Source organism: Mesoplodon bidens (genome assembly GCF_964165515.1).
Source record: "Mesoplodon bidens genome assembly, chromosome: 4".
Lineage (NCBI taxonomy): Eukaryota > Metazoa > Chordata > Mammalia > Artiodactyla > Ziphiidae > Mesoplodon > Mesoplodon bidens.
Genome location: NC_138160.1, coordinates 89,783,087 through 89,801,746, shown reverse-complemented (window position 1 = coordinate 89,801,746; position 18,660 = coordinate 89,783,087). Strand labels below are relative to the sequence as shown.

The window sequence follows — 18,660 nt, the reverse complement described above, 5'->3', positions numbered from 1 at the left end:
AGCAGAGACATTCAAACTTCAGGGGACTCATATCCTACCATTTAGGGCCAGGGAGATTAAGCTGAAAAAAAATTCTGAAAAGTAAATCAAATTCCAGAGTTGCTACAATATATTATCTAAAATGTCTGGTTTTGAATCAAAAATTGAGACATGTAAAGAGACAGAAAAAAATGGAACCTATACTGAGAGAAATGAAAGCAGTTAATAGAAACTGAGTAGGCACAGATATTAGACTTAGCAGATAAAAACTTTAAACTGCTATTATAAACATGTTAAAAGAATGGAAGGAAACATGATTTGAATTATATGATATGATATGATAACATTGACCCAACAAATGGGAAATCTCAGTATGAAGAAGTGGAAAGTATAAAAAAGTATTCTTTGATGCTGTTGCAAATAGAAGTGCTTTCTTATTTCATTTCTGAATTGTTCATGGCTAGTATACAGAAATATTTGCTTACTAGCTCTAAATTTTTGTGTGTATTTTTTTTCTGTATATAAGATCATGATATCTGTGACTATAGAACATTTTAATTCTTCCTTTCTAGCCTGGATGCCTTTTATTTCTTTTCCTTACATAATTGCCCAGGCCAGAATCTCTAATACGATGTTGCATAGGAGTGGAGATGGTAGAAATCTTTTTCTTGTTCCTCATCTCAGGGGAAAACATTCAGTCTTTCACTATTAGGTATAATGATAATTGTGGAACTTTTATACATGCCATCTATCACATTAAGGAAGTTTCCTTTTATTCCTAGTTTTCTGAGTATTTTCTGTCAAGAAAGGGTATTGGAGTTTGTCAAATGCTTTTTCTGCATTAATTGAGATGGTTGGGTTTTTTAAACCTTCATTTTATTAATATGGTTAAATGGATTAATATATGTTAAATGGATTTATTTTTGCATGTTGAACCATCTATGCAGTCCTGGGATAGATCCCACTTAGTTTGGGGCAATAAGTAACAACCTGTGTTTGTCAACTAAAACTGATGAACTTGTTAGGAAAAAAAATGGTGAAAACCCACATATTTGCAAGTCTCATGTTGTGGTGCCAGTTGGGCACCACATGATGTATGATCCTTTTAATATGCTGCTGGATTCAGTTTGGTAATACAGTTTAGTTGACCCTTGAACAACATGGATTTGAACTGTGCAAGTTTTCTTACATGCAGATTTCTTTTGATCAAGAGTAAATACTGTAGTACTACATGATGCTTGGTTGGTTGAATCCATGGGTGAGGAACCGCATATAGGGAGAGCCAACTATAAGTGATACTTGGGTTTTCGACTGCACTGAGGGTCAGCACCCCAAACCTCTGCGTTGTTCAAGGGTCAAATGTATTTTGTTAGGATTGTTTGCATTTAAATTCATAAGGAACGTTGGTCTATAGTTTTCTTGTGATGTTGGTCTATAGTTTTCTTGTGATGTCTTTGGCTTTGGTATGAGGGTATTGCTAACCTCATAGAATGAATTAGCAAGGGTTCCCTCATGCTCCAATTTTGGGAAGAATTTAAGAAGAATTTGTATTTGTTCTTTAAATATATAACTATTGAGGCCATCTGGTCCTTGGTCTTTCTTTGTTAGAAGTTTTTAGATTACTGATTTAATATTTCTACTTGTTATAGGTGTATTCAAATTTTCTATTTCTTCTGAGTCAGTTTTTTGTAGTTTTTATGTTTCTAGAAGTTTGTCTATTTCCTTTAGGTTATCTAATTTGTTGGCATACAATTGTTCATAATACTCTCTTATAATTCTATTTTTGTAAGGTTGGTAATAATGTCTCTATTTATTCATGATTTTAGTAATTTGAGTGTTTGCTTTTTTTTTTCCTCTCTTGGTTGTGTTCTTAGCTTCTCCCATATCATACTTCCTCTTTAGGACAGTCCATAACAATGATTCTTTTAATAATGGCCACTTGTACTTAAGATGGTTTTCTGTTTTTAAAGTTGATTTTTCACGGCTGGAAAGGCGGCCACCCCCTTGCCTGTTGTGCACCCTCGCCCTTCACACAACACACTTTCATAGGGAACCTGGTGCTAAACCATTTGTAGATGACCTGCTTCTGGGTCAGGGTGTCTTACGTAGCAGAGCAGCTCCCTCACTGCGATCTATTTAAAGTCAGCCCTCGACAGAAAGGATAAATTAAAAAAAAAAAAAAAAAGGGTAATTTTTTTCTAACTGATAAAGACCTTTTCATTGCCTTTAAAATTTTTAGCACATATTATGTGGTTCCTTTTTTATTCACAGATATTTTCCAATTTATCCCTGGATGAGCGTTGCCTTTCTGCATCATTGGTTTGCAAGTACTGGCGTGACCTTTGTTTAGATTTCCAGTTTTGGAAGCAGCTGGATCTTAGTAGTCGTCAGCAGGTATGGATTCTAATTCTAAAGAAACACTCAGGTTGATCTATTCAAAAAATATCTTTTTCCTCCTCAGAAATCACTTCTTTCACGCTGTAGTTTTTCAAGATAGTTCAAATGACTGTAATCTATAATTCTGTGCTTTAGTACTTTTTTTTCAAATTCACGTTGAAGCTAGGTTCCTATGATGAAGAATACATTTTTTAGTTTGGATTGGTGATTTTGGGTTGGTTCTTAATCCTCTTTGTCTTAGTCCTCTTCATCCCTCCTGGTTTTTACTACCTTTAAAAAGAGTTATTAAACTTTTCATTTTTTGGAGGGGTCATTTTATGAATATTAGTTTAATAGTAGAAAATAAGGCAAACATTTATATAGTACTGCTGACGTGCCATGTACATACTGTTCAGTGAGCTTTATATGTATTCATTTGATCAACAATCTTATGAGTTGATACTATCATTATCCCTATTAATTTATTATTATTATACTTTTCATAACAGTATACTTATAATGTTATTTTGTGTGAAGAAATGGAAGCAAAATGGAATAAGATAACTTATTTTGTTTTAATTTTCATTTTGATGAATTTTCTAATCCTCCCTATTGCCCGACTGCCAATATGTTTATATGGTGGCATAAATTAGGAAAGAAAATAGTTAATAGTGCTTATTACAAATAATTTGTTGGATTTGTTAAATTCTTCCCTTAAACTTGGTTTTCAGTGCTTGGCATTGGAAACATTAAAAAGATATCCAATAAGAATAAGATTTTATTAGACTTCTAAACCTGCTCTAAATCCTTCCGTGATATCGTTAGTGATGTGCTGGTAAATGTTTAACAGCTGGCTTTCAAAAAGAGCAAAGAAAAAGCCCTGCTTTGTTATATTTTCCAGTTTTTGTTGTACAAATATTTTCACCATGACCAATTTCAAGCTACCAATGTGATGTCACTGAATGTAGTGATATGACTGACTTCGAAAGTGGTATATACTATAGACTTTTGTGACTTGGTACAAGCCAACTCCAACACACCACTGGTAGCATTTGTGTGTGTTTATAAACACATGTACTTTAAACAAAATAAGCAAGTTCCTGAGCATTTGTGTATGAGTTTTCTTTTTTTTTTCTGTCTCATTGGTAAGAGGTGAAGACAGTTATAGAATTAGTCATTTACCTGTCCAGGTTCATGAAATTTGTGTCCAGGAGGAATGGTGAATATTTAGTTAGTTGTAGCTGGTACAGTGGAGAGAGGTAACGTGAAGTAATCCATTGGCTCTTTACTTCATTAGTCTTGGCTGTCTGAGCTATTTGTTACAAACTCAGACTAAGAAGAGCTTTTCCCCTCTCCTGGTAGTTAGGTCTGGAGGTGAAAAAGAAAAAAGAAAAAAAAAAAGAGAGGTATGCTGTTTCCAACAAGCATAAACAAAGGTATTTTCAACCTTGGCTCTTACTCCTTATATCCCTCAACACTCCAATTCTTTCCTTTTTCCTTTTTTTTTAAAAAAATAAATTTATTTATTTATTTATTTTTGGCTGCGTTGGGTCTTCGTTGCTGTGTGCGGGCTTTCTCTAGTTGTGGTGGCCGGGGGCTACTCTTCATTGCGGTGCATGGGCTTCTCATTGTGGTGGCTTCTCTTGTTGCGGAGCACGGGCTCTAGGTGCGCAGGCTTCAGGAGTGGCACGCAGGCTCAGTAGTTGTCGCTCGTGGGGTCTAGAGTGCAGGCTCAGTAGTTGTGGTGCACGGGCTTAGTTGCTCTGTGGCATGTGGGATCTTCCCGGACAAGCGCTCAAACCTGTGTCCCCTGCATTGACGGGCGGATACTTAACCACTGCGCCACCAGGGAAGCCCTTCTTTTTCCTTTCTAAATTTCATCATGTGCATTTTCTCTCACCATTATTTTTACACAAAAGACTTGAATAATGTTAACTCTGTTTTCTTTTTTTGGAAATATGATTGGGCAGGAAATGTGTAGAGGTTGGTTTTAAAAATTTGTTTAAAGAATTGAGATGGCCATATGAATTTCAGCAGATGAATTTTAAGGTTACTTACATGTAGCTTTGAGTCTTCCGAGAAAAACTTTTTTAAATGGACTTTTCTATGAAGTCTTCAGTGTGCTGAAACCCAAAATGATATATTGTCTAAGCTATGGATTTAGTTATATGTAATGTATTCAGATAAAAGTAGTAAAACAATTGAAATTTATATACTTTGGTAGGTATCATCTCATAATAAGTGTGAAAAGTCAAGAGTCATACATCATGATGGCTGATATATACTATTTTATATACTATTTGTTGGGTTAAAAACAGAACCAACTCCAAATCTCAATACAGTTTTGTTTGTGGGAAGTTTTTGGTGAGTTTGAAAGTTTTGAAAGTTTTCCTAATAAGGATAGATTTTTAGGCGTTTAATGAAAACTAACACATACCTTATCACTTGGTGTTTTCTGACACCAAATATGTGTTTTTTTCCATTCTGACAACAAATTCTCTGACACTAAATGCACGTCCAACAATACAGTTCAATTATGACACTAACTCCTGGAGTTAGTGTAGACCTTACAGGTTAAGGGCTCAGTCCCATAAGACTGTCTCCACTTCATATACCAGTCACAAGTCCTAGGAGCCACCTATACTTTTGACTGACCAGATGTAAATTTGGAAGTTCCCCCAACCCCCTCCTTAGGTGTGATAATTTGCTAAAATGATCAGAACTCAGGAAAATACTATGTTTACTGATTTATTATAGAGGATGTAAACCAGGACCAGCCAAATGGAAAATATGCATAGGGCAAAGTATGGGGGAGAGAGTTTGGAGCTTCTATATTGTTTACATCCACATCGACCTCCCAGCACTTTGATGTATTCACCAACCCAGAAGCCCTTCAAATCAGTGTTCAAGAGTTTTTATAATCCAGTCTCCAGCTCCCCTTCCCTCCCAGGAAGTTGGAGGATGGGGCTGAAAGTTTCCACCCTCTAATCACATGGTGTTTGGTCTTTCTGGTGACCAGCCCCCATCCTGAAGCTATCTAGGGGCCCCAACTTAAGTCATTTCATTAGTATAAACTCAGGCATGGTAAAAGGGGCTTGTTAAAAATAACAAAAGACATTCCTATCACTCAGGAAATTCCTAGAACTTTAGGAGCTCTGTTCCAGGAACTGGAGACAAAGACCAAATATATTTTTTTATTATACCACAGTTCTTATTATGCTTTAATATCAAGTAAGAAGGTTTTCTTTTGATTGTGGTTTTCATGCTATAATCTAATTATTATATTATTTATTGGGGAGAATTTAATAAAATAATATAATGTAAGTTTCTACTTTTAGCAGATTTTTAAATTTATTGCTTTTCTTCTCTCCTCTCATAGGTCACTGATGAATTATTGGAAAAAATTGCGTCAAGAAGTCAAAATATAATTGAAATCAACATTTCTGATTGTCGCAGTATGTCTGATACTGGCGTGTGTGTTCTAGCATTTAAATGTCCTGGACTTCTTAGGTATACAGCCTACAGGTGTAAACAGCTTTCTGACACCTCTATTATTGCGGTTGCCTCTCACTGTCCTTTACTTCAGAAAGTTCATGTAGGCAACCAGGACAAACTTACTGATGAAGGACTCAAACAGGTAAATTTTAGCATCTATAAAATGGTTTTACTTGTATTAACTCAACATGTTTTCTTGCAGCAACACTTTGAAAGATTGCTATGTTGTAGCAACATATGTAGCAACATACATATTGTAATGTTCGGAGACTAAAATAAGTCATCCTTTTTATGTATCTATGAATATTTGGGTTAGTGAACTAGAGTGCCATGGCTGTAATTGACAAATTAACTTTTTTGTGTTTTTTAATAAGTGCCTGAACTTTGACCAGCCATTTTATTAATTTATTCTTTTGTTACTTAAATTTTATATGAAATTTTGCTTTAGGTAACAACAGTATGCAGTTTAGGTCAGCATGAGGTTTTAAAAATTAACTTTTAATTTCTCTTTTATGTTACTAGATGACATGCTTACATGTTTTAAAATATCTTTTAAATGGAAGTCCAAGTTAAGAAGTATAAAATGAAGAAAAAAATGGTAATTACCTATATTAGGCACAATAATTGATTAAATATAGTATCATGTGTATTTTCTGGTTGATTCACTTTCTTTGGAAATGGTATTTAAGGTTTCTTGTCTCAGAGTGGATATTGAATGGATTCTGTGTGCCAGTCCCTGAATTTGTGAATATTTTGAATATTTAGTAATGTTCCCTCTCTTGTACTAGGCACTTTTTGTAGTTTTTATTTAACCTTTGAAATAACTTTGTGGAAATAGTTGATATTAAACTCATTTTGTAAAGGAAGAGATTAAGGCTTAGAGAGATTAAGAAACTTGCCTAATGTGTAGTAGACAGTGGACCTGGGATTTGAAGCTTGGATTCTCCAAAGCCCTACGGCCCTACAATCTTTCCACTTTTCCATGCCAATAGACTGTACTCTTCTAGACCTCGAATAAAGGAGTCTGTTCCATGAGGGCAGAGGCTATGCACATTTACCACTCGACCCACAGTGCCCTTGGCAAACATTTGTTGAAAGAAAGAATTAATAATTCCACTCAAGCACTTTGTCAGAACTATTTTTTAAGTTTAGAATTGAGATGTAGTCCTAATAGTTCCCAGGAAAAGCAGAGTATCAGTAAAGTCCTAGACTTAAGTCTGATCTGAGATGAAGTCAGAAATAATATGAAGCTCCCTAAATTTATTTATTTATTTAAATACTTATTTATTTATTTGGCTATGCCGGGTGTTTTTTTTTTTTTTTTTTTACGGTACACGGGCCTCTCACTGTTGTGACCTCTCCTGTTGCGGAGCGCAGGCCCCGGATGCGCAGGCTTAGCGGCCATGGCTCACGGGCCTAGCCTCTCCGCGGCATGTGGGATCTTCCTGGACCGGGGCACGAACCTGTGTCCCCTGCATCGGCAGGCGGACTCTTAACCACTGCGCCACCAGGGAAGACCCCTGTGTCGGGTCTTAATTGCAGCACGTGGGATCTTCATTGCCACGTGTGAGATCTTTGTTGCGGCATGCAGGATCTTTTTAGTTGGAGCATGCAGGATCTTTTTAGTTGAAGCATGTGAGATCTTTTAGTTGTGGCATGCAGGCTCTTAGTTGTGGCATGTGGGATCTAGTTCCTTGACCAGGGATCGAACCCGGTCCCCCTGCATTGGGAGCGTGGAGTCTTAACCACTGGACCATGAGGGAATTCCCTGAAGATCCCTGAATTTAAACACTGCATATGAATTAACTGACAGCTCAGTATTAGAAGAAATTTGGAAAGACTATTCTAAATAGTACTAGGTGTGTCAATCCATTTTATGTATTAAGAATCCTGCAATTTGGAAGGGAGCCTATTTTGTCTGCACAGGCTAATTGTGCAACAACAGTCTTACCTGTTGTAATATTTGTCCTGATCTATTCCTGCTATGTACAGGATTATTCACTAGCAAAGCATTTTATGAAGTTCTTAAGTCTGTTGAAACAAATTAATCTTTGAGGTAAATTATAAATTTTATAGACATGGTGTGACTTTTTTGTGACAGAAATTTCCCAGCAAGTTATACTTCACAATGAAACATTTAAAAAAGTCTATGTATTTATTAAGAAATGTATTAAATTTGCTATATATTTAAATCTGATATAACACAAATAGGTACCAGTTGACCAGAGTGCCAAGGGTGCTCCTTGTAAAAAAAGGTCATATTTATGGTTGAAATAGAGGGAAACTAAAAAGTTCTTTAAGGAACAAGACTTAATATGCCAGTTAAGTATTATGAATTTATCTAATATTTACAGTTTTGAGACTAATTATGTAAATCTTCCCTAGAATGTGAGGTATTTTAGAACCCATTAATTTATGATAGATTAGATGTTTGCTTCATATTTTATGGTTTCTGAATTATGAATTAGTTGTATATGAAGTAATAATCTGATAAAAGTAGTGAAATAAATCTTTTTCATTCTAAGTAATTTTTAAAAGTAATTGCATATGAACCTCATTGCAGTACAATGAGTAATCCTTTCCTATGCTTAAGATGGTGCTGTGGTAGGGTGTGTCCTCTTTTAGCTTCTTTCTTCTGTTGGGATAGTTTTATGGTATAGTAGAAAGAGAATGGCTTTCATATATACACAAAATAGAAGTAAAACTTTTATGAAGTAATATATAGCCTTATGAACAGTGCAATTGATATTTTCTATTCTATACTATTATGTTAAATAAATGTTGATCTTGATCCACTCAGTAAATTAATTTCATGACCCAGTGATATTTGATAAGCTCTGATGTGGACTACATTACACTTCTGGTGAATTAACAACTTAAAAATGTATAATAAAGTTTCAAAAGGCCTAGTATGGAGCTTTCATAATTGATGAATTTTCCTGGTATTTTTTTCTTTTTTACTCTTAAACATAGCAATTGATTGAATTGTTGATTCTGTAAATCAAGTTGAAAGGTTTGGAAAGCATGGACAGAGAACTAAAGGAATTCAACAAAATGATGCATGAACAAAATGAGAATAGCAATAACGAGCTAGAAAGTATAAAAAGGAATGAAATAGGAATTTTGATGCTGAAAAGTATAATTACTGATATAAAAAACTTAGTAGAAGGATTTAGCATCAAATGTGAGCAGGCAGAAGAAAGACTCAGTGAACCTGAATAGGACAAATGAAATGATCATGTCTGAGGAGCAGAAAGAAGAAAGAATGAAGGAAAGTGAGCAGAGTCTAAGGGACCTGTGGGATACCATAAAGTGAAGGGAGAGTGAAAGAGGCAGAAAGAGTATTTTAAGAAATGATATGGCCCAAACTGTTCAAATTTGGTGAAAGACATGAATCTATACATCCAAGAAACTCAGTGAACTCCAAGCAGGATGATTTCAAAGGGGCCTACATTAAAACACATAATAGTCTAATTTTCAAAAGCTAGAGCCAAAGAGAATCTTGAAAGCAACAGAGAAGTGACTCATAGCATACAAGGGATCCTCAATAGGATTAACAACTGATTTCTCATCAGAAACCATGGAAGCCAGAAAGCAGTTGGCTAACATATTTAAAGTGGTGAAGAAACAATGTCAACCAAGAACTCTGTATCTGGCAAAACTGTTCTCCAAGAATAAAGGTGACATTAAGATATTCCAAGGTAAACAAAAACTGAGGAAGTTCGTAGACTTGCCTTACAAGAAGTGGTAAAGAGAGTTCTTCAGGCTGAAATAAAAAGACACTAGATAGTAACTGAAAGCCATATGAAGAAAAAAAGAATGCGAGTATAAGTAACCACATAGGTAAATGTAAAAGATAGCTTTATTGTATTTTTGGTTTTTAACTATTTTTTTCTATATGATTTAAAAGGCACATGTATAGAACAGTATTTATAAATCTTTGTTAATGGGCACATAATGTATCATCTGTGGTAATAACCATATAAAGTAGGAGGGATAGAGATGTACAGGAATAGGGTGTATACTGTTGAAACCAACATGGTAATATTCAAATAAGGTTATAAGTTTCAGATGTTAATTGTAATCTCCATGATAACCATTAAAAAAATAACTAAAATATATACATGAAAGTAATAAGAAGAGAATCAAATGGTACACTGCATAAAATCTACCAAATACAAAAAGTGCAGTAATGGAGGAGCTGAGGAACAACAATAAAAAAAGTATGAAACATACAGTAAATGAATAGCTAAACGGTGGAAATAAATCCTTCCATATCAGTACTTTAAATATAAATAGATTAAATTCTCTAAAAGGCAAAGATTGGCAGAATAAAAAATAATCAATCATGCATTGATTATTATCTCTAAAAGAGACTCATTTCAGATAAGACACAATGAGGTTGAAAGTAAAAGAATGGGAAAAGATATTCCACTCAAATACTAATAATCAGAGCTAGAGTGGCTATACAGATGGTCCCCAGCTTATGATGGTTCAACTTAAAAGTTTTCAACTTTATGATGGTGTGAAAGCCATATGCATTCAGTAGAAACTGTACTTCAGATTTTAAATTTTCATCTTTTCCCAGGCTAGCAATATGTGGTGTGACACTCTCTCATGATGCTGGACAGTAGCAGTGAGCTGCAGCTCCCAGTCAGCCACACAATCATGAGGGTAAACAACTGATACACTTATAACCATTCTGTACCCATACAACTGTTCTCTTTTTCAATTTCAGTGAAATTACATAAGATACTTAACACTTTATTATAAAACAGGCTTCATGTTAGATGGTTTTGCCCAACTATAGGCTAATATAAGTGTTCTGAGCCCATTTAAGTTATGCTAGGCTCAGCTATGATGTTCAGTGGGTTAAGTGTATTAATGCATTTTTGACTTACGATATTTTCAATTTACGATGGGTTTATCAGGATGTAAGCCCATTGTAAATTGAGGAAGATCTGTATTATCACCAGAAAAAAAATCAATTTTAAGAGAAAAAAGGTTGCAGGAAACAATGAAGGTCATTATGTATTGATAAAAGTTTCAATTAATCAGGAAGATATAGCAATTATAAACATATATGACTCAAACAACACAGCCCCTAAATATATGAAGCAAAAATGGAAAGACTTGAAGGGAGGAAAAGACAGTTTTACATTAATAGTTGGAAACTTTAATATAATCTACTTTCGGTAATGGAGAGAACAACCAGAAAAAGATCAACAAGAAACTAGAGGACTTGAACAATGCTGTATGCCAGTTATACCTAACAGGCGTATACAGTAGTCTACACTAAACAACAGAAGAGTACACATGGAATATTCTTAAGATTAGATGATATTTTGGACCATAAAACAACTTTTAATAAATCTGGGAAGATTGAAACCATGCAAGTATCTTTTTTGACTATAATGACGTGAATCTAAGAATCAGTAACACAAAGAAAACTGGAAAATACACAAATATGTGGAAGTTAAACAGCATACCCTTGCACAACCAATTGAACATTGAAGAAATTGCAAGGGAAATTAGAAAATATCTTGAAATGAATGGAAATGAAGACAGTATAGCAAAAATTATGGCAACAAAAATAATGTTTAGAGAGAAATTTATAGCTGTAAAAGTTTATGTTTACAAAGGAAGAAAAATCTGAAATTAGTAACTTAATTGTATTCCTGGAAGCACTTGAAAAAAAAGAGCAAACTAAACCCAAAGCTAACAGAAGGAAGGAAATAATGATCAGAGCAGAGATAAATGAACTAGAAAACAGAAAAATTATAGATAAAATCAATGAAACCAAAACTGGTTTCTTCAAAAGTACCAACAAAAATGACAAACCTTTAACTATATTGACTAAGAAAAATAGAAGATTCAACTTACTAAATCAGAAATTTAAGAGTAGATATTACCACTAACTTTATAGAAATAAAAAGGATTATACAAGAAAATTATGAACCACTATGTATACCACAAACTGGATTGCCTAGATGGAATGGGTAAATTCCTAGAAATGTAAAAACTACAAAAACTGACTCAGGGATAAGTAGAAAATCTGAACAGATTTGTAACAAGTAAGGAGATGGAATCAGTAATAAAAATCCTCCCAACAAAGCAAAGTCAGGAATCAGATGGCTTCTCTGTTGAATTTGGTTTAACAGATAAAGAAGAATTAATACCAATCCTTCTCAAACTCTTTCAAAATACTTAAAAGAAGGCAACACTTGCTAATTCCTACAAGGCCAGCATTACCCTGATTCTGAAGCCAGACAAAGACACTACAAGAGAAGACAACTAGAGACCAACATCCTTAATGACTATAGATGCAAAAATCCTCAAAAAAACATAGCAAACAGAAGTCAACAACATATTAAAAGGGTTATATACTATGGCCAAGTAAGATTTATCCCATGAATGCAAGGGTGACTCAACTTACAAAAATCAGTCAATGTAATACACCACATTACCAGAATGAAGGAAAAAAACCCACATAATCATCTTAATTAGCTCAGAAAATGCATTTGGTGAAATCCAACACCTTTTCATGATAAAAAAAACACACACACAATAAACTAGGAATAGAAGGGTCTTTCTCAACATAATAAAGGTCAGATGTGACTAAGCTACAGCTAATATCATACTCAGTGGTGAATAGCTGAAAACTTTTCCCCTAAGTTCAGGAACAAAACAAGGATGCCCAACTTTTGCCACTTCAGTTCAAAATTGTATTGGAAGTTCTAGCCAGAGCAGTTAGGAAAGACAAAGAAATAAAAAGCTTCCTAATTGGAAAGGAAGACAAAAAACTATCTCTATTTGCAGATAATATTTTTTATACGGTAAACCCTAAAGAATCCACAAAAAAACTGTTTGGCCTAGTAAATGAATAATTCCATTTATAATGGCATCCATAATAATAAAATAGGAGTAAATTTAGTCAAGCAAACGCAAGACTTATACACTGAAAATGGCAAAACATTTTTGAAAGAAAGGGGACCTAAATAAACGTAAAGCCATCTTGAGCTTGTGAATTGGAAGACTTAATATTGTTAAGATAATACTACCCAAAGTGGGCTACAGATTTGATGCAATCCCTATTAAAATTCCAATGGTGGTTTTTGCAGAAATGGAAAATCCATCCTAAAATTCATAAGGAATTTTAAGGGATGTAGAAGAGTCACAGCAATCTTGAATCCAAAGAACAAAGCTGGAGGATTCATACTTCTTTATTTTAAAACTTACTACAAAGGTACAGTAAATAAAACCATGTGATATTAGCATAAGGATTGACATATAGACCAATGGAGTAGAATTGGGAGTCCAGAAGTAAACCCTTACACCTGTGGTCAGTTGATTTTTTTTACCACGGTGGCAAGAACATTCACTGGGGGAAGGAACACTCTTCAAGAAATGGTGCTGGGAAAAGTAGATGTCCACATGCAAAAGAGTGAAACTGGACCCTTACCTTATACCATCTACAAAAATTAATTCTGAATGGATCAAAGAACTAACTTTAAGAGCTAAAACTGTAAAACTCTATGAAGAATGTATAGGTACAAATCTTCATGACCTTGGATTTAGTAATGGTTTCTTAAATATGACACCAAAAGAATAGGCAAGAAAAGTATAAAACAGATAAGGTGGAGTTGATTAGAATTAAAAACTTTTTTTTTCAAATGACATGCTCAAGAGAGTGAACAGACAACCCATAAAATGAGAGAAAATGTGTAGAAATCATATATTTGATAAGGGCTTAATATCCAGAATATATAAAGAACTCTTACCATCCAACAATAACCCCCCCAAACTCAATTGAAAAATTGGCAAAATACTTGAGTAGATATTTATCCAAAGGAAAAATACAAATGGCCCTCAAGCACATGAGAAGATGCTCATCATCATTAGTCATTAGAGAATTGCAAATGAAAATCATGAGACATCACTTCACACCTACTCCAATGGATATTAAAAAAAAAAAAGAAAAGCAAAAACCAGAAAATAAGAAAGTGCTTCTTCGGATGTGGAGAAATTGGAATCTTCATACATCGCTAGTGGGAATATAAATGGTGCACATACTGTGGAAAACAGTTTGGTGGTTCCTCAAAAGATTAAACATAGAACTATCATTTGACCCAGCAATTCCACCTAGATGTTTACCCCAAATAATTGAAAACAGTGACTCAAATAGATACTTGTTCACTTATTTTCATTGTATCATTATTCACAATAGCCAAGGGGTAGAAACAACCCAACTGTCCATTAAGAGATGAATGAATGAATGAAATGTATGTCATGCAATGAAATATTATTCAGCCTTATAATGGAGTGAAACACTGTACATGTTACCACATGAATGAACTTTGAAAACATATGCAAAGTTAAATAGGCCAGACACAAAGAACAAGTTTTATAAGTTTCTACTTATATGAATTACCCAGTATAGGCAAATTCACAGAAACAGAATGTAGGTAGAGGGCTTCAGGGGCTAGGGGAAGTAGGAAATGGGTACTTGTTGCTTAATGGGTAGGGAGTTTCTATTTGGGGTGATGAAAAAGTTTTGGAAAGAGTGGTGTTGGTTGCACAACACTGTGAATATAATGTCACTGAATTATATACCTATATATGGTTAAATAGCAATTTTCATGTTTGATATATTTTACCACAATAAAGGAAAAAAGAAACATTACTTGTTTTTAGATGCTGAATTTCTGTGAGATAAAGGAAAATGTCAGTCTCATCTATCTTTACATGTTCTAGTGATATTCAGTCAACTAAGTAAAGAGCAAGTATGTAACCTTTATGAGTATCTACCATGGGTAGGGCACTGTTCATATATTCTAACTATATTTTCATACATTTAATTTCTCTTTTGATTTGCAGCCACTCTGTGAGATAGGTATTATTTCATTTTTATCGATGAGGAAGCAGTTACAGAGAGACCATAAGTAATTTACCTGAGATAAAGTAATAAGTGATAGGTCTGGCATTCTTATCCAGGGATGTCTTTTATTTTTTTTATTTTTTTTATTTTTGGTTGCATTGGGTCTTCTTTGCTGCGCATGGGCAGGGATGTCTTGAGTTCATACTAAATCCACTTAGCTCATTTCCTCCCCTTTTCAGATTACATGACACTCATTTTATCCCTATAATGATAAGTGATATTTATAATGAGACTGAGAAACTAGAGATCTTGAAAAGCCTCCTTTATCAAAATGTGTTACATTTAGGTAGTTTAAGAATGTTTTAAGTATTCTGTTTCTAAATTAGCATCACAATTTGCAAAGGGAAGTAAATATATTTTGGGTGCGTTCTATATGACAGGCATTGTATTTTGTTTTGTTGTCCAATTTAATCTTCACAGCAGCGCTGAGGTATTTCAGGATGAAAAGTTGAATCTTTTGGAAGTTAAGTAACTTGTCCAAGTTCACATAGTTGGGAAGATATGGAGCCAATATTCTCTAAATTTTGCTTGATCTCTGAATCATGTCATATGGAATCATATCTAGGATGTTAAGCTGGAATTTTCAGTTCAATGACTAGAGAGAAAGTTTTCCATCTGTAACTGGTAGTATTGAGCCTTCATGTAATTCAAGAAGGCTTCTTTCTGGAAATTTATCTTTATAGTATTGAATACTTCTAAAAAGTTCCCTTCACATGAATCCTAATAAATAGTGTTCTAATAGCTTCCTTCTTTACCCATTAATAATAATAGAGATATAAAACATTTATTTAGTGCTTTTATATGCTTTGCAGTGTGCCTTAATAAGCATTTCCATTTGTGTTATTTTTTTTTAGATCTTCTCCACAACCCAGTGAGGTATAGGTAGGCATTGTTATAATTCAGCATAGACCTTCTGGGCCTGAGGATGGAAGCTGGTCAGTTAACTGAAAATCAGTTAAATGATAGAATCACAAAAATCAATATGTACTATAAACATTTTAATTAAAAAATGCTATGTAACTGTAGATTCATTAGTGAGTCTTTTGATATAGGGTCAGGGCCTTTTTCTAGAGTTAGAGATAGCTAGTTAGAGTTCGACTTTATTTTACTTAAACTATAACAATGATGTGGCACCCATGATTTTCAGTTGTTGTTTTTTTTTTAATTGAAGTGGGACAGGTGGTCACTACTTATGAAGGAATATGGGTGCAGCTTGTTTTAGAATATGATTTTCCCAATATTTTGTAACTTTATAGTTGTCACTGAAAACTAATTCATCAGCACTTTTTTATGGCTTGCTTTCATTGAACATAAAACATTCAACCTACTTTTTTTAGCAAGAGCTTTCTTTTTCCTTCTCATTTGTCGGTTTATTTAATATCTAATGTAATTATGTTATAATAATTATAATTAGAAAAAACAGGTTTGGGAAGAAATATCACTTTCTCTTGACTGTTTTTTTTCATCTCAGGTTTTATTGACATTTGCTGTTTCATTGTGTTGATTTTTTTTACTGTGGCAAAATCTACATAATATTTACCATTTTAACAGCTTTTGAGTGTGCAGTTCCAGTGACTTTAAGTGTGTTCACAATGTTGTGTAACCATTGTAGGCTCTATTATAATTTCTAATTAGCATACTTTCTGGGCCTATCTAGCTACCTCCTGTAAGTAGAATCATACAATATTAACTCTTGTGTCTGGCTTATTTCACTTGCATAATGTTTTCAGTGTTTATCTATGTTGTAGCATATATCAGTTTCATTCTATTTTATGGCTGAATAATATTCTAGTGTATGTATAAACCATATTTTTTTCTACTCACCTGTTGGTGGACATTTGATGGCTTCCCATGTTTTTAAAGTTAAGCTGCAAAAGTTTTTTTTTTTTTTTTTTTTTGCGGTACGCGGGCCTCTCACTGTTGTGGCCTCTCCCGTTGTGGAGCACAGGCTCCGGACGCACAGGCTCAGCAGCCATGGCTCACGGGCCCTGCCACTCTGCGGCATGTGGGATCTTCCCGGACCGGTGCACGAACCCATGTCCCCTGCATCAGCAGGTGGACTCTCAACCACTGCGCCACCAGGGAAGCCCACTGCTGCAAAAGTTTTAATCACAGTATTTTAAAGTTTGAAACATTAATAAGTAACAAATGTTTCTATGTACTGGTACTAAAATAGCATTTTTGCTGGTTTTCTAAAAAATAAAAAATGTTTTTAGTGTGTAACAAATTAATCAAGTGATTATTCCATGTATGTTCTCAATTTTCATTTACTCTTGAGTTTTAATTATACATCATGCTAGTACAACTAAGAAATAGTATTGGTACACATTTTGGGAGCTTATGTAGCATATTTTCATTGTATTAAATGGAATGTTCTTTAAATGAGGCAAAGTTAGACAACATAAATCTAGGAAAAAGGTTCAAATTTGAGTCCTTAAAGAGGGTCAGATGAGTGGCAGTTTGAAAAATTTGCTTTCATATCTCATTGTCTGTACTACTCTACTACAAATGATGAAACTAATGAATCAAATTATGAAATTGTCATTTTTATAATTTCACAAACATGAATAGTTAGCATAGTTGGGTGAAGTTACTAGAAGATATGGATTGGGTTTTCTTCACTGTTTTCTTTTGCATGTGTATAATAGTGACGGTGGTGACATATTGGGAATGGAAAGTAGAAGGAACAGCTTCCCTCTTCTGTTGAAGGTGGCATACCTCATGTTTTAAAAATATGTTCTTTTTTTTTTTTTTTTTTTGCATTACGTGGGCTTCTCACTGCTGTGGCCTCTCCCGTTGCGGAGCACAGGCCGTGGACACGCAGGCCCAGCAGCCATGGCTCACAGGCCTGGCCGCCCCGCGGCATGTGGGATCTTCCCAGACCGGGGCACGAACCCGTGTCCCCTGCATTGGCAGGCGGACTCTCAACCACTGCGCCACCAGGGAAGCCCTAAAAAAATGTTCTTAATACTGGTTTTGAGCAGATTTCGTGTGACATTGGAAGACCTGATCTTATTTTTATCCCAGTGGGTTCCATGTTCTGGTTTCAGTTATCTAGATTCTTTGTCGAAGTATATACTTCCTAAGGTGTTTGTTTTATTACAAAAATAACCCAGTAACAACGTATAGCTTGTTAAAACAAATTCTCTTTTGTAAATTCTCAAGGATGGTGTGCAAAATTTTAATTAAATTTTGAGATGCTGGGAAAATCACCTCCAACTATTTATAGAAAAATTTGAAAAATACCTTTGGAGTTCTTGAGCAAAATTGTGAATAATCTTAAATGATTATTACAAAGAAGAAAAGAATAAATCAAAGACAGTCCTTTTTATATTATGTTTATTTACTTTAGTCCATTTGCAGTTCTAATTACTGTCATGTGCTAAAATGAACCATGGATTACTAGGTGGACTAGCTTCATTTAAGTGATAAAGTGGCTACTAATACCCTTTTCATTAAATGATTTCCTTCAGGGTTGACTGATGGGTGCCCTTGACACATTATTAGAGTTAGAGGAAGGCTTCTATTACTGTCCATCTGACTTGCACCTTTTCTAGGGAACTAGATATTGGACTTGTATTGATAAAGATTCAGAACCTCTTAAATGACATACTGGGCTTCTATGTCTTAGGTAACTAAGACCATTTACTTGGTGAAGAGTGAGAGTTAGGATTGTACCTGGCATGAGTGTCAGGTGCAAATAGCAATGAAGGACAGGCTGGGTGTGAATGGATAGGTGTGGTTGGAGCTAAAATTTCACAAGGTTGATAACCTCTCTTACCTGGAAGGGCCCTCAGGGAGGAGTTTTCCAGTATCCAACCAAGGTGAGTGGTGGTATGCATCCCGTCAATATCAGCCAGATAGGTATCTTA

The 18,660-nt window shown here is 34.6% G+C and overlaps 1 protein-coding gene across 2 annotated transcripts in view; it reads left to right on the top strand.

Annotated features, from left to right (window-relative positions):
• Positions 1-18,660, top strand: part of FBXL17 (F-box and leucine rich repeat protein 17) — a 491,291-nt gene that overhangs the window by 10,160 nt on the left and 462,471 nt on the right. Inside the window, exons 2-3 of one of the 2 annotated variants that reach the window (XM_081230860.1) lie at positions 2,251-2,373; positions 5,735-5,992. In XM_081230860.1, coding sequence (XP_081086986.1) covers positions 2,251-2,373; positions 5,735-5,992 — 381 coding nt within the window. The remainder of the gene's footprint in view (positions 1-2,250; positions 2,374-5,734; positions 5,993-18,660) is intronic. The other variant, XM_081230861.1, reaches the window with a different exon arrangement.